The sequence below is a fragment of the Piliocolobus tephrosceles genome, chromosome 3, assembly GCF_002776525.5.
Source record: "Piliocolobus tephrosceles isolate RC106 chromosome 3, ASM277652v3, whole genome shotgun sequence".
NCBI classification, from domain to species: domain Eukaryota; kingdom Metazoa; phylum Chordata; class Mammalia; order Primates; family Cercopithecidae; genus Piliocolobus; species Piliocolobus tephrosceles.
In genome coordinates, this window is record NC_045436.1 from 182,521,834 (window position 1) to 182,537,212 (window position 15,379).

Sequence of the window (15,379 nt, forward strand, 5' to 3'; positions counted from 1 at the left end):
CTCCCTTCTGTCCTCAGTGCCCAATCTGAAGGCAGAGAAGTGGCCCGGGTGATGTGACCTGGAGGGGCCTGCCCCGCCTTATGGACAAGGGCAGGGCAGAGAATGGGTCTGGAGGGGCAGGAGGGAACATGAGGGCAAGAGTTGGAGGATGGAGCCTGGGACTCTCTCATGGCAGCAGGAAAAATAAAAATGATGAGACTCATGAAGAGCACAGGAAGGCCCAGATAAATAGAGTTTCCGTGCTCTCAGGGGAGGTGGCCTGGAATAAAGATTCTAATGTTCCCCAAATTAATCCATAGTGGCAATGAAAAATCAATGAGAATTATTGGTAAATTTTGGGAATTCAGTAAGCCTATTCTGAAATTAAAATGGTAGTCTAAAAGTCCACAAATGCTTAAATCAATCTTCAAAATGAAGAAGAGTAAAGAAAATTGAGGATGGGGCTTGGCCTATCAGCTATTTCTTTTTATTTCTTTTTTGCCACTTCCAGTGTTTGACTTGAACCTATCTATATTTCTAAATATCTCTACCAGATCTTGGTAATAAAAAGCCTACTTAAGGGAAATAGGTTTATTGGGAAGAGCAAGCAAGAGGGGTAGAAGTTGGGTAGGAGACCAGCCATGCTCATGATAGGGGTCTCATTTATTCTAGCTCAACAAAATTAAGTCGGCTTTTTGGTCAGGCGCAGTGGCTCTTGCCTGTAATCCCAGAACTTTGGGAGGCCGAGATGGGCAGATCACTTGCGGTCAGGAGTTCACAACCAGCCTGGCCTACATGACGAAACTCTGTCTCTACCAAAAATGTTTAAAAATTAGCCTGGCGTGGTGGGGGGTTCCTGTAGTCCCAGCTACTCAGGAGGCTGAGACAGAAGAATCGCTTGAACCCGGGAGGTGGAGGTTGCAGTGGGCCAAGATCGCACCACTGCACTCCAGCCTGGGCGACAGAGCAAGACGCTGTCTCAAAAAAAAAAAAAAAAAAAAAAAAAAATAGGCTTTTCAATAAAATGTAGATATAATAATATTTAAATTGACATCGATATTATTTGTTCCTATTAAACAGGAGTATGGTTTATGGCAACTATTTTGTACTTTGGAGCTTCCTTTGATACCAATTTTGGCAGGTAAGTTACCATAAAGATGAAGTACAGCCATTCTTCTAGAGGGTTCTTCACATTGTTTGGGATGAATATTTCTCTGTACCTTATTTAGGAGTAGATAGTGTATCTCATGTACACCGGAGAGGTAGCAAGCCTATTATTTTCCCTTTCTGTATGTAGTGAGGGGTTGGACTGCATTCCCCCTTGGTGTGGAAAGACTAGAGGTTCTGACATTTTGGTCATATGGGATCCCTACTGTGCTGCCTGGCCCAGAAGTAGTAGGCTTCTCTAGGTGTTTTATGTGTTAGTGGTTGTCTCTCATTCTGGTTTGCTGTCCTTATAACCTTGAGAACCTTCCTGCAAGAACTGATGCAGGGCTCTCTTCTGCTTTTGCCTTTGACGCAGGTCCTGATGGGCACCACGTCAGCCAGGGGGCATTCACAGTGTGGGCAGGGCCAGGCTGGCCATTACAGTCCCCTCGCCCACTCACACCTCAAAGGCCAGCTCTGTCAATGCACCCATTTGCCTGTATGACACAGGGATCCTGACAGATCCTGTGCAGAGGTTGGCATGCAGCAGGTGCTGAGTAAATGGCAGTTGCAGTCATTATTGTCCTCATCAGGGAGTGAAGCATTTTAGCATTTAGTAAAAAGGATACATTAATGCAAATATGATCTGGTTTGGGTTTTGAATCACAGTGATGGAAAGCCACGCCATTCAGGTGAACAAAGAGGAGATGGAGAAGATGTCAGCACTTCTTGGGGTAAGTTATTATTCCAGATGGTGTGTACTGGCCATCTCTTTCCTACATGAGATAGTTGTGTTGGCAGGTCTAGAGTAGATTCTTCTTGTCTTCTCTTCCTGGTTTGATGTTGACAGTTCTTCTCCCTCTTTCTGACTCCTACAGGGGAGAACCAAGCACTGAAAAGACCTAAACAGCATCTAGTGCATGTGTGTCCGGGGAGTTCTTTAATGGCTCCTCAGGATCCTTCTCAAAAGTTAAGTTTTTCTTACAGGGATATTGTCCCCTGTAGTTTGGTGAAGGAATTCTTGGGTTTCTTGAAAAATAAAAATACAGAGATGTGTAAAGATGCATGAAAAAATACATAAAAATGCTCTACTTCAGTTTTCTTAAGAAAACACATGTAGATAGAGAGTGGAAAGATAGACACAGAGACTGGGGAGGGTGAGCAGTGGGGAGGGCGAAGATGAAGAGAAGTGGGCTAAAGGGTACAAACATACAGTAAAATGAAAGAAATTCAGTGTTTGATAGCAGCATAGGATAACTGTACTTAACACAAAGGTATTGAGGTCGAATGATGGGCGCTTTGAATACCCTGACTTGACCACCACACATTATATACACGTAATGCATTTTCTCTTATACCGCATACATCTGCACAAATTTTTTAAAAAGTCTGAATAAACCACATGCCAGGAGCATCTTTAAAATAAAATGTTTAAGGAAACCCTAATATAACCATCACCTGGCTCAAAGCATAGAATTTCCAGAGCCCTGTGTGCTTTCCCTATGGGAACCCCTTTCCTGCTGCCAAAAGTAACTGTAACCCTGACTTTTGTAGCCTTTTCATTGTTGCTCTTCTTTCTAGCTTTCCCACTTCAAAGCCTAAACAATGTCGTTTAGCTTTGCTTTTGAACTGTAAGTAAACTGTGATTTACATGTAGCCTTTCACCCAGCCTTCTACATCTCAGCTCCACCTGTAGTTCTGTGTGTCACGCAGTGCTGTGGAATTTTCTGTTGTGGACTGTGCTGCCCTTGGTGTCTCTGTCCCACTGCCAATAGGCGTGTGGTTGTTTCCAAGTGGCTGTCATTACAAACGACGCTGTACCTCTGAGTGCATTCCCTGTGCCTGTGGGCACAGCTTTCTGGGGGCTATGAGGTGACGAGTGTGCTGGGACACAGGGAATCTGTTGCTTAGTTTTATTCAATAATGCCCAATGGCTTCCCAGAGTCTCACCCATGAGAATGCATACGGGATCCCGTTCTTGCACATCCTCACTTCCCCTGGCTACATTTACATTGTGGCCATTTTGGTGAGGCTATAATGATACCTCGTTATGAGTTTTGTCTATTTTCCTGATTACTACTGTCAACCAAGAAGAGGTGAAAGACCAGACTGCAAAGCAGTTAGACAAGGTATTATTGGGGTCTTAGAAATTGCAATTCAGGAGACACAGGTTCAGCTAAAGGCCAATATGCGTTCTCAAGAGAGGAAGGGGAGTCGAGATTTTTCAGAGGAAGCTAAGGGTGAATACACAGTTGTTGTGAAAGAATGATCATTGGTGGAGGTGGCTGGCTCAGTGCATGAGTCCGTTGAGCTCATTGGTTGTCACTCTTCAGGAGTTGCAGCACTGGCAGAATCCAGCTATTTTCCAGGATGTTGTGGTCATTGCAGTTTGGCCCAGTTCAGAGGTTCAAGGCAAGTCCTTGTTTTTTGTTTTGTTTTGTTTTGCAGGGTTGCAGGTCATATAGGTAGTCCTTAGAATGGCCTCCTGACTTCATTTTAGAGCCTTGGACCAGAATGATACCATTTTGCATGTTGCATGTCACATTCCCCACTTTTGCTCAAAATCTGACATGTGGAAGCATCACTGATCAGTTATTGGTTGGTCAGCCACAAATTTGTTATCTCTTTTCCCCAGAACTAGAACTGCCTGTTTAGAGTGTCTTATCTCACAGAGGGGGGTTGTTGAAAGTCAGTGTGCAATATGGCTTCAGAGATGAGTGAACTTTGAGTAACAAGAGAGCTGTTTTAATAAGGAGGCCTGCATTATATTATATGGTGATTAGCTGTATATCAGGAGAGCCGCACATTTTATTAACATGTCTAAATTCATTCCTCAGTCTTCTTTTCTGAAATAGATAATGAGATTTCAGGAACCACATAGAAGACAATTGTATTTCTTTTGGTAAGAAGCTTTCTTAGCCAGATAAGAAAATTCCAGAGACAGAGTTCCTGCCTGCTCTTGGAGTGGGAAGAAGAAGACAAGATTAGAAGGATCTAGATTCTAAGACGTATTCCTGGAGCCTTTCAGTTCTCAAAAGCATTCAGCATGCCAAATCACCATATGTGAGGGATCATCTTCTGCACCTCAACATTCCCTTTTCTGAAGCTCCCATGGAGGCTTCACACAGTAACAGCTGCGTTGATGGATGTGTAGAGAAAAATTGATTTACCTGAGGGGCAAAAGGTCATATTAGACCACTCTCCCATTTCTGGGAATTGGTCAGTTCAATTAAATAGTTGTGTCTTATTTCAGAAGACGGCATTGTGGACAGCCTCACAAATGGAAGAAAAGCAAAGGTTAATGTTGGGAACATTCTTTGAAAAGGTTTTCTTGGAGGCCAGGTGCGGTGGCTCCCGTCTGTAATCCCAGCACTTTGGGAGGCCGAGGTGGGTGGATTATCTGAAGTCAGGAGTTTGAGACCAGCCTGACCAACATGGTGAAACCCCATCTCTACTAAAAATACAAAATTAGCCGGGCGTGGTGGTGCATGCCTGTAATCCTAGCTACTCAGGAGGCTGAGGCAGGAGAATCGCTTGAACCCAGGAGGCAGAGGTTGCGGTGAGCCGAGATCGTGCCATTGCACTCCAGCCTGGGCAACAAGAGCAAAACTCCATCTCAAAAAAAAAAAAGAAAAAGTTTTGGAGTCCAGAGGACAGTCAGTTGAGGTGCCTATATGTTAGACTTGAACCTGCTCATGACTCTTGGGGATCCATGAGAAAAATAGAAGAACCCCCCCAAAGTCAAGAATCACACACCCATTAAACCAGTTTTTAAATTAGTGGTTCTTCTCCTGAATTAAAGGACTTACATCTCCATGAGACCAGAGTAGAGTGTCTTCTTTTTTTTTATAAGTTCCGCAGGGAATCCAAAGCAGGCAGTTTGAATGTACAAAGGATGTTAATGTTGTTCAGGCCAGATTTTTGTTGTTTAATTTCATCAAGAGAATTTCTGAGGCTAGCCATGACACTATTATGTGTCCTTTTAAATTTATTTATTTTATTTTATGTATTTATTTATTTTTTGAGACAGAGTGTCACTCTTATCTCCCAGGCTGAAGTACAGTGGCGCAATCTTGGCTCACTGTAACCTCCACCCTCCAGGTTCAAGCAATTCTCCTGCCTCAGCCTCCCAAGTAGCTGGGATTACAGGCATGTGCCACCATGCTCAGCTAATTTTGTATTTTTAGTAGAATCAGGGTTTCACCATGTTGGTTGGGCTGGTCTCGAACTGCTGACCTTAAGTGATCCACCCACCTTAGCCTCCCAAAGTGTTGGGATTACAGGTGTGAGCCACCCCGCATGGCCTTTTTTTTTTTTTTTTTTTTTTTTTAATTTTTGAGACAGAGTCTCACTCTGTCCACCCAGGCTGGAGTGCAGTGGCATCATCCTGGCTCACTGCAACCTCCGCCTCCCAATCAAAAGCAATTCTCCTGCCTCAGCCTCCCAAATAGCTGGTATTACAGTTGCCCACCACCATGCCCATTAATTTTGTCTTTTTAGTAGAGATAGGGTTTCACCATGTTGACCAGGCTGGTCTTGAACTCCTAACCTCAAGTGATTCACCCGCCTCGGCCTCCCAGAGTGCTGGGTTTGTAGGTGCAAGCCACCGCACCTGGCCTAATTTTTGTTTTTAAAAACGGGGCCTTGCTCTGTCAACCAGGCTGGCGTGCAATGCTGCAATCATAGCTCACTGCAGCCTCAGACTCCTGGGCTCAAGCCATCCTCTTGCCTCAATCTCCCGAGTAGCTGAGATTACAGGTACATGCCACCATGCCTGGCTAATTTTTTTTTTTTAAGATGAGTATGTTGACCGGGCGCAGTGGCTCAAGCCTGTAATCCCAGCACTTTGAGAGGCCGAGATGGGCGGATCACAAGGTCAGGAGATCGAGACCATCCTGGCTAACACGGTGAAACCCCGTCTCTATTAAAAAATACAAAAAACTAGCCGGGCAAGGTGGCGGGCGCCTGTAGTCCCAGCTACTCGGGAAACTGAGGCAGGAGAATGGCGTATACCCGGGAGGCAGAGCTTGCAGTGAGCTGAGATCCGGCCAGTGCACTCCAGCCTGGGAGACAGAGCAAGACTCCGTCTCAAAAAATAATAATAATAATAATAAGATGAGTATGTTGCCCATCCTGGTCTTGATCACCTGGGCTCAAGTGATCCTCCCGCCTCGGCCTCCTAAAGTGCTGGGATTACAGGTGTGACCCACGACACCCAGCCTATTATGTGTCTTTCTTAAAAAAATGGATCCTCCCATAAGTACAAATAAAGCAACTGTTTAGAATGAGAGATATCAAAAATATTTTATGGGAGTTTTTCTAATTTAAAGATCCACTATTTGGCTACTGATGGTTAGAATTTCCAGTGGTATACTTATTCCAGTAGCTACCCAATCCAATAAGCTGCCTCTTCATGGAAAACCCAGGAGGTAATTTTCCAGGTTTAGAATAAGTTTTTACCATATAAGCAAGAGAGTACAGAGCGTGACAATGGATGGGAGGGGTCGGGGTAGAAGATGCTTCTGGGGTTGTTTTTTTTTTTTTTTTTTTTTTTTTCTAGTTTAGAGAGTCTTTGAGCTAATTGGGCATTGTTATCTCTTAGGAACATTAGTTTAGTTCCCTGGATTCTTTTAGATGCCTCAAGATACCAAAGTAAAGTGGCTGTTCCACTCAGGCTGTGTAATCTTTTGTTTTAGCCCTTATAATTGTCTGCGGAGGAAAACAAATTTTGGGAGATCAAAGATGCCCAGATTGGCCATTGTAATTCCAAATCACTTTCAGTGATGTTGGTTCAATAAAGAAATTTATAAGATAAAGGACCATAATTTTTGTACAGAAAATCAGCAGAAATTCCAGAAGGGGGTGACTCAGCACCTGTACTTTCAGAAGCAGAAGTCACCGTGAGTGCTCACCAAAAAGGGAAAAGTCGCTCTGTCAACAGCCAGCAGCAAAGGACAGACACCCAGTAAAGGTCTGAACCTCAGCTGAGGTGGGGTGTTCAGGGAAACCAGCGGATTCTCCACCAGGGTCCCAGGCCTTCAGGGAGGTGATAGGACACAAGGGGTTCCTGCAAGTATCATGCTCAAATCTGTGGCAGTGCCAGAATGCAGAGGAGAGATGCTTTGTGTCCTACTTCTGACACCATTTAATGTCAACCAAGAAAAGGCAAAAACCAGCCTGAAAAGCAGTAAAACAAGGCATTTATTGGGGTCTTAGGAATTGCAATTTAGGGGACACATTCAGCTAAAGGCCAAATTGTGTTCCAAAGAGAGGAAGGGGAGTCGAGATTTTTCAGAGGAAGCTAAAGGTGAATACACAGTTGTTGTGAAAGAATGATCATTGGTGGAGGTGGCTGGCTCAGTGCATGAGTCCGTTGAGCTCATTGGTTGTCACTCTTCAGGAGTTGCAGCACTGGCAAAATCCAGCTGTTTTCCAGGATGTTGTGGTCATTGCAGTTTGGCCCAGTTCAGAGGTTCAGTGCAAGTCCCTGTCTTTTTGGTTTTGTTTTTCAGCGTTTCAGGTCATGCAGGTAGTCCTTAGAATGGCTCCCTGACTCTACTCTAGAGCTCTGGACCAGAGTGATGTCATTTTGTATGTCACATTTCACACTAGTGGGGTTGATTAGCTTTTCATAGCATCATTAGCTTTTAGGAATTTCTTTTTGTAAAGGGTCTGCTCAAGTCTTTTACCCATTTTTATATTTTTTCTTACTGATGTATAGGATATCCTGATATATTCCGGATACAAGCCTGTTTCTTATACTTTCTACCTCTGTCTTGTTCTATATGATGTTGGATCCCTTTTCTAGTCTTAATATTGCTGAAGAATTGATTCTTCCCTTCCCATTATTTTTGCTTCTTTAAGTTTGTTTTCTTTTCTTTTTTTTTTTTTTTTTGAGACGGAGTCTTGCTCTGTCGCCCAGGCTGGAGCGCAGTGGCCGGATCTCAGCTCACTGCAAGCTCCGCCTCCCGGGTTTATGCCATTCTCCTGCCTCAGCCTCCCGAGTAGCTGGGACTACAGGCGCCCGCCACTTCGCCCGGCTAGTTTTTTGTATTTTTAGTAGAGACGGGGTTTCACCGTGTTAGCCAGGATGGTCTCGATCTCCTGACCTCGTGATCCGCCCGTCTCGGCCTCCCAAAGTGCTGGGATTACAGGCTTGAGCCACCGCGCCCGGCCTAAGTTTGTTTTCTTACCTTTGGGGGAGGATGCTTCTATGAGCCTAGGTATTTCACCATGAGGCAAAATACGTTTATTTTTATTTTTATTTTTTTGTAGAGATGAGGTTTCACTATGTTGCCTAGGCTGGTCTCAAACTCCTGGGCTCAAGTGATCCTCCCGCCTCAGCCGCCCAAAGGGCTGGTATTACAGGCGTGAGCCACCATGCCCATCTCACTGTTGAGAATTGTTTGATGAACAAAAAATAATCTTAAATTGTGAAAGCTATGAATGAGATTAATTGTGTGTATCATATTTTCAGGCTCGTCTCAAGGAATTGGAGCAAGAAGCTCATTTTGTTGCAGGAGAACGGTTTCTTATAATGAGCAATAACCAGCTTCGAGAGGTAAAGCTGAATTTGGCTCTTTCATAAAATGTATTTCTTATTCAGGAGTTAAAGGGAGATTTATTTTGAATTTATAAATATTTTATGTCAACTATCCGAAAAGTAAGTTTTTCATGGTCTCTCCCAAGTAATGAACACAGTGAGATTCATTACTTCAAAGCCTTTAAATCAAAGAAAAGTACTAAGTGAGAATGTAAGCATGTTGTAACGTCTGTTTGGGTGTGTATTCTCTGGCTGGCGGCACGAGCTCTGCTATAGTAATGTTCTGTTTCTTTCAAATGTGAGATTCCCTCACCATGTGTAAATTGCTTTGTTGAAGATCCTCTTTGGCAAGTTAAAGCTGCACCTGCTGAGTCAAAGGAACAGTCTCCCCAGAACGGGGCTGCAGAAATACCCGTCCACATCGGAAGCAGTGGTAAGGTTTCAGAGTTACCCTTTTCTTTTCGGAATGACAGCATGTCCACACCACCTGTGTGCTGACCTTTAGACCCACCCGAGACTCTCAGGCCGTCCCCTCATGCTGGCAGCAGTTTCTGCAGAAGAGGGGCTCCCCACACCGAGGTTGCTTTTCTCACTACGGACCAAGGAGAGAGAGTCAGACAGTGCACTTTTGCAGAAGCAGTTAATTGGCTTGACTTTCTGAAAAGCCTAATTTGGTGGAGTTTTGTTCTTAAAACCAACTTCTTGACAATCCAGTCAAAACCTCTTTGCTTCGTGTCCCCAAGAGGAACTAGAAACAGGTCATCAGTCTTCTCCTTTCCCCAGATTTATTTTAGAGAATTTTACCTACCCCTGTCTTGAGAGGAATCAATTTTTTGAAGACAAGGAGTAGTGAGATTGTGTTGTGTTGGAGTGGGAGAGTATACATTGATATTCAGAAGCCAGTGAGTACTTTTACTGAAAAGACCCAGAGTGGAGGTCAGTAAATAAGTGAATTCATGTTATTGTGAATATTGGTTTTGTGGTGAGAACCAGCTTTTGAGGCTCCAGTTTGTGCTTTCTGTGCTCTGTCCAGCATTTGACTTTGTAGCAAAGGAAGGTTTCCTTCTAAGATGTCTCCTCTGGTCCTATTCCCTCTCCAGTACCACATACCTCTGGTCTTCGCCCTGTGAGGGTGTCTTAGAGTACAGGCCCTCATGGAGCCTGAGCTCGCTGACTGTACCTGCACTTGGCCTTTGCTGGTTTAATGGGCAGTTACTGGGTGAATAATGGACTCCTGCAGAGGATGCTCCACTGGAGGGACTCGGAACTGCCCCTTTCCAAATCTTCTTCTTCTTCAAGCCTTCTCCACCTTAGTGAAGGGCCCATCTTCCTTCCAGGTCCTTGGGAGCCAGTGCAGAGTAGTGAGTAAGAACAGGGGCAGTGGGGTGAGCCATCACTGGCCGGCATGGTTTGGACAACATGAAAACATTACTTGTGCCTCAGTTTCCTGATCTATAAAAGAAAGATAATAGTAGTACTTTCCCTACTACAATCTTGTGAGAATTCAGCGCACGTGCATGTGTGTCCATGTATCTGCGTGAAACAGCACTTAGGACTGTGCCTGACATAAAAGCTCTCAAAAGACCAGTTAACATTTGCCATTCCGAGAAAAATCCTGTGAGTCATCCTTGACTTTCCTTCCACCTCCCCCACAGTGAGTGTCACAGTCTCTACCCACAAAATAGGTCCTGAACGTGCCTCCTTTTCCCCATTCCCTGTCTCCACCGTAGACCTTTCTCACTTAGATCCCTCCAACCACTCTTGCCCCTGCTGCTCATCCCTCACACCCAGGCAGAGTGATCCTTTAAAAGCATTGGAAAAGTCACGTTACTGCCCGAGAACTTCCAGTAGCTTCTATTGCACTTACCATCAAATCCGAGCTGCAGAGCATATCCCCGGGCCTGTGCTCTGGCTGTGCCTTCTGGCCCGGCACCTCCTCTCTCTCCACACTCTGTGCGCCAGCTCCTTCTCTGTCCCCAGACTCGTGCCACAAATTTTTCCCGCTTGCTTCTGATTGTCAGCTTATACATTGCATCCAGGAGACCTCTGGTCGCCCAGACTACAGTAAGGTCCCTAGTCACAGCTGTTTCTTCACCTTGAGTTATTTTCTGCACACAACTCACCACTACCTAAAGTTTATCTTAGGTGTGTATTTGCTTTTTCCATTAGAATGTAGGTTGTGCAGATCAAAGACTTCAGTTTATCCCCAGAACCAAACCAGCCCCTGGTGTTGAACTTAGCATCTGTGGTGTGTTCATGGAGCGCTGGGTCAGCAGGTGGTTCCCGGAAGCAGCATCTGTCTCGCTCCAGAGACTAAGGCTTGGGTCTCAACACCACACAGTGGACATGGGTAGCATCCCCTAGAGCTCCAGCAGGGGGCGCTGCCTGGGCAAGCCACTCATCCCACACTCGCACCTGAGCTCACCTCTGTCCTGGCACCAGCTGGCACTGTCACCCTTCCCTTTGCAGCTCCCTTCCCTCTCCAGACAACCAGCAATGCAAGAAAGGAGGCATCACTCTCTTCTGGTGCTGATGTGCTCTCGTGTTAAGGCATCAGCTTTCACGAGGAGCTCATTTTTCTCCCATAAAGACATGATGAGCATAAGTCATATTAGCCTCACTCTTTTATGTAACTGAATAAGTCAAGTTGTTCATTCATGCATATGAAAAGATTGGCTTATGCCAGGTACATGGACAAATTCAAGATTCAGATTTCTTCTCATGACTTCTCTCCATCCTCCCTGCCCCCTTCCCAGAGGCCTTGGTGAGCGTTGCGGCTCCTCTCACCCCAGCGCCTGTCCCCAACCTGCCCTTTTCCTCCACAAATCCATGTTTGATGTCGGGGAAACCAGCTGATGGTATCCCCTGCGTCACACACAGATTTGCTGCTGCTCAGCTCCCCCAACTAGATGTAACCCTAAGAGTACACGACTTTTTTTTTTGTTGCTGCAATGTTCCCAGTGCTTAGTACAATGCCTGGGGCATAGTGGATGCTCAGGAAGTCACTAATGAACCCTTCAAGTTTTGAGATGTGCCATTTTATTCTCATTGTTTAACTCTACGTATTTTCTTTATAATTCTTTCACCATTGAGTTGTTTGGAAGTGTATCTTAACATTTCCAAATGTGTGGGGGATTCCCAGATAGTTTTTGTTATTGATTTCTAATTTTTTTTTTTTTTTGAGACAGAGTCTCGCTCTTGTCACCCAGGCTGGAGTGCAGTGGTGTGATCTCAGCTCACTGCAACCTCCCCCTTCCAGGTTCAAGCAATTCTTCTGCTTCAGTCTCCTGAGTAGCCGGGACTACATGCACCTGCCACCACACCCGGCTGATTTTTGTATTTTCAGTAGAGACGGGGTTTCACCATGTTGGCCAGGCTGGTCTCAAACTCCTGACCTCAGGTGAGCCGCCCACCTTGGCCTCCCAAAGTGCTGGGATTACAGGCATGAGCCACCGTGCCCAGCCTTGATTTCTGAATTAAATGAAGTGTGGTAAGAGAACACGATCTATGCAATGTCAGTTCTTTGGCACTCACCTCAGGGTTCTCAGATGCTCCACATGGGCTGAAGAACACATGTACCCTTGTACCTGTGCAGTGTAGTTTAGAGTCCTGTGGTGCCTAGCTGGTCCGCTCACTCCTGCTGGGGTGTAGTGGGAATTCCCTCCCCTCAGTAGGCACATGACGAGTAGGGAACAAGGGTCTCTCCCTAATGAACTGAAAGAAGCTTTGATGGGTTTTTTTTTTTTTTTTCTCTGCAATGAAGTCACATGTTCTCAGAACATCATATGGAGTTCAAACTCTGGGAAGGTGGTCCAGCTTTGGGGTCAGGATTTCTGGACCAGCCACTCATCATTTCCAGGAGTTGCTTTTGAGACCCCTTGACTAACTGAAGTGATGGAGTCTCCAGGTCATGTGTGTGCACTGACCCCACTGCTGGGCGTCCAGTATGTGGGATACAGCCATGAGCAGGAGAGATGCCCTTTCTGTTTTAGTCAGCAAATACTCTTAGAGTGGCCCTGGCTCTGTGTTAGACACTGTTGATGGTTTAGTGGGGAAAAGGTCTTTATCATCATGGAGTAACTATTCCAGTGAGGAACTATAGCAGGGTTCTCTAGAGAAACAGAACCAGTAGGACATAAGCAGATATAGATACAGATAATAGGTATATGAGAAGGGATTTGTTAGGGACATTGGTTCATGCAGTTGGGGGTGCTGTGAAGTCCCACAATAGGTCGTCTGCAAGCTGGAGACCCAGGGAAGCTGATAGTGTGGCTCAGTCCAAGCCCGAAAGCCTTGGGAACAGGGAAGTTGATGGTGTAACTCTCAGTCCAAGGCTGAAGGCCCAAGAGCCTGGAGTGTCGCCAGTGTGTGTACTAGAGTCCAAACACTGGAGAGTCTGGAGTTCTGATGTCCGAAAGTAGGAGAAGGGTGTCCCAGATCCAGCAGAGTGAGTGGATTCACCTTTCCTCTGTTTTTTTATTCTCACTGGGCCCTTACATGATTGGATATTCCCTGGCCACATCAGTGCAGATCTTCCCTGTTCAGTCCACCAACTCACATGCCAGCCTCCTCTGGAAACACTCACATAGACACACCCAGAAATAATGCTTTACCAGCTGTCTGGTTATCTCATAACCCAGTCAAGTTGACACCTAAAATTAGATATTACAAGAACCATCCAGCAAGATAAGAGCCATTAAGGTAATAACAGGGAGAGCAACACGCTCCAGACCAAGTGGTCCAGAGAGAACCCTAAGGAATTGTGTGTAACCTGAAGCTCGAAGATGAGGAAGTGCCTATGCAAAGAATAAGAACAAGGCCTTGCAATGGGAAAAGGCTCAGGCTGCTCAGGGGCTGAGGCTGGAGCCTTGTGACTGAGAAGAATGGGAGGGATGGTGTTAAGGGTGAACAAGGACCCAATTCTGCTGTGCTTTGCAGGCCATGGGGAGGAATGTAGATTTTTTAGAAAAATGGGTAGCCGTGGAATTGTTTAAGTAAGGGAACAACTATGATCTAGATTTTTTAAAAATAGACTTTAATGGCCAGGTATGGTGGCTCACGCCTGTAATCCCAGCACTTTGGGAGGCCGAGGCAGGAGGATCATTTGAGGCCAGGAGTTAAGACCAGCCTGGATAACATAGTGAGACCATGTCTGTACAAAAAATTTAAAAATTAGCCAGGTGTGGTGGTGCATGCTGGTAGTCCCAGCTACTCATGAGGCTGAGGTGGTAGGATCACTTGAGCCCAGTAGTTCAAGGCTGCGCTGAGCAGTGATTATACCACTGCCGTCCAGTCTGTGCAACAGAGTGAGACACTGTCTCAAAAACAAACAAACAAAAAGACTATTTTTTAGTTTTAGGTTCACAGTAAAATTGAGCAGAAAGTACAAAGAGTTCCCATACTCCCTGTTCTGTACTCCCTGTTCTCACACATGCACAAACTCCCCCTCTATCAGCATCCTCGACAGAATGGTACCATTGTTAACAGTCAGTGAACCCGCACTGACACATCGTTACCACCCAAAGTCCGTAGTTACACAGTATACTCTTGAACTGCTTTTGTGTGTAGGGTTCACTCTTGGTGTTAGACATTCTGTGGGTTTAGACAAACGTATGATGACATACATCTGCCATTACAGCATCATACAGAGCAGCGCCACTGCCCTAAAAATCCAGTGCTCTGCCTATTCCTCCTTTCCTCCCACCAGCCCCTGACAGCCACTATGCTTTTTACTGTTTCCACAGTTTTGCCTTTCCCAGAATGTTATAACACTGGAATCACAGTGTGCAGCCTTTTCGAATTGACTTATTTCACTTAGTGGTAGGCACTTAAGTTTCCTCCATGTCTTTTCATAGCCTGATAGTTCATTTCTTTTTAGCAGTGAATAATACTCCATTGCGTGGATGTATCACAGTTTATTTTCCATTTACCTACAAAGAACATCTTGGTTGTTTCCAAGTTTTGTCAATTATGAATAAAGCAGCGATAAATATCTGTGCGTAGGTTTTTATGTGGACCTAAATTTTCAGCTTATCTGGGCGAACACCAAAGAGTACAATTGCTGCATGAAATGATAAGAGTACGTTTAGTTTTGTAAGAAACCGCCACACTGTCTTCCAGGGTAGCCGCATCATTTTGCATTCCCACCAACAATGAATGAGAGTTCCCATTGCTCCAAATCCTTGCCAGCACTTGGTGGGGTTGGTGTTCTGGATTTTCACCATTCTAATAGGTGTTGGATATGTTTTTATAAGATGACTCTTTTTTTTTTGAGACAGAGTCTTGCTCTGTCGGCCAGGCTGGAGTGCAGTGGCACAATCTCAGCTCACTACAACCTCCGCCTCCCAGGCTCAAGCAATTCTCCTGCCTCAGCCTCCCGAGTAGCTGGGATTGCAGGCGTGTGCCACCATTCCTGGCTAATTTTTGTATTTTTGTATTTTTTTTTTTTTTTTGAGACGGAGTCTCGCTCTATCGTCGGGGTTGGAGTGCAGTGGCCGGATCTCCGCTCACTGCAAGCTCTGCCTCCCGGGTTCACGCCATTCTCCTGCCTCAGCCTCCTGAGTAGCTGGGACTACAGGCGCCTGCCACCTCGCCCAGCTAGATTTTTGTATTTTTTTGGTAGAGACGGGATTTCACCATATTAGCCAGGATGGTCTCGATCTCCTGACCTCGTGATCCGCCTGTCTCGGCCTCCCAAAGTGCTGGGATTAC

At 45.4% G+C, this 15,379-nt stretch overlaps 1 protein-coding gene across 1 annotated transcript in view; it reads left to right on the plus strand.

Moving 5' to 3' along the window:
* Nucleotides 1-15,379, plus strand: part of POLN (DNA polymerase nu) — a 159,164-nt gene that overhangs the window by 57,927 nt on the left and 85,858 nt on the right. The window contains exons 9-12 of the mRNA XM_023206783.2: nucleotides 1,060-1,120; nucleotides 1,795-1,859; nucleotides 8,603-8,686; nucleotides 9,006-9,101. Coding sequence (XP_023062551.1) covers nucleotides 1,060-1,120; nucleotides 1,795-1,859; nucleotides 8,603-8,686; nucleotides 9,006-9,101 — 306 coding nt within the window. The remainder of the gene's footprint in view (nucleotides 1-1,059; nucleotides 1,121-1,794; nucleotides 1,860-8,602; nucleotides 8,687-9,005; nucleotides 9,102-15,379) is intronic.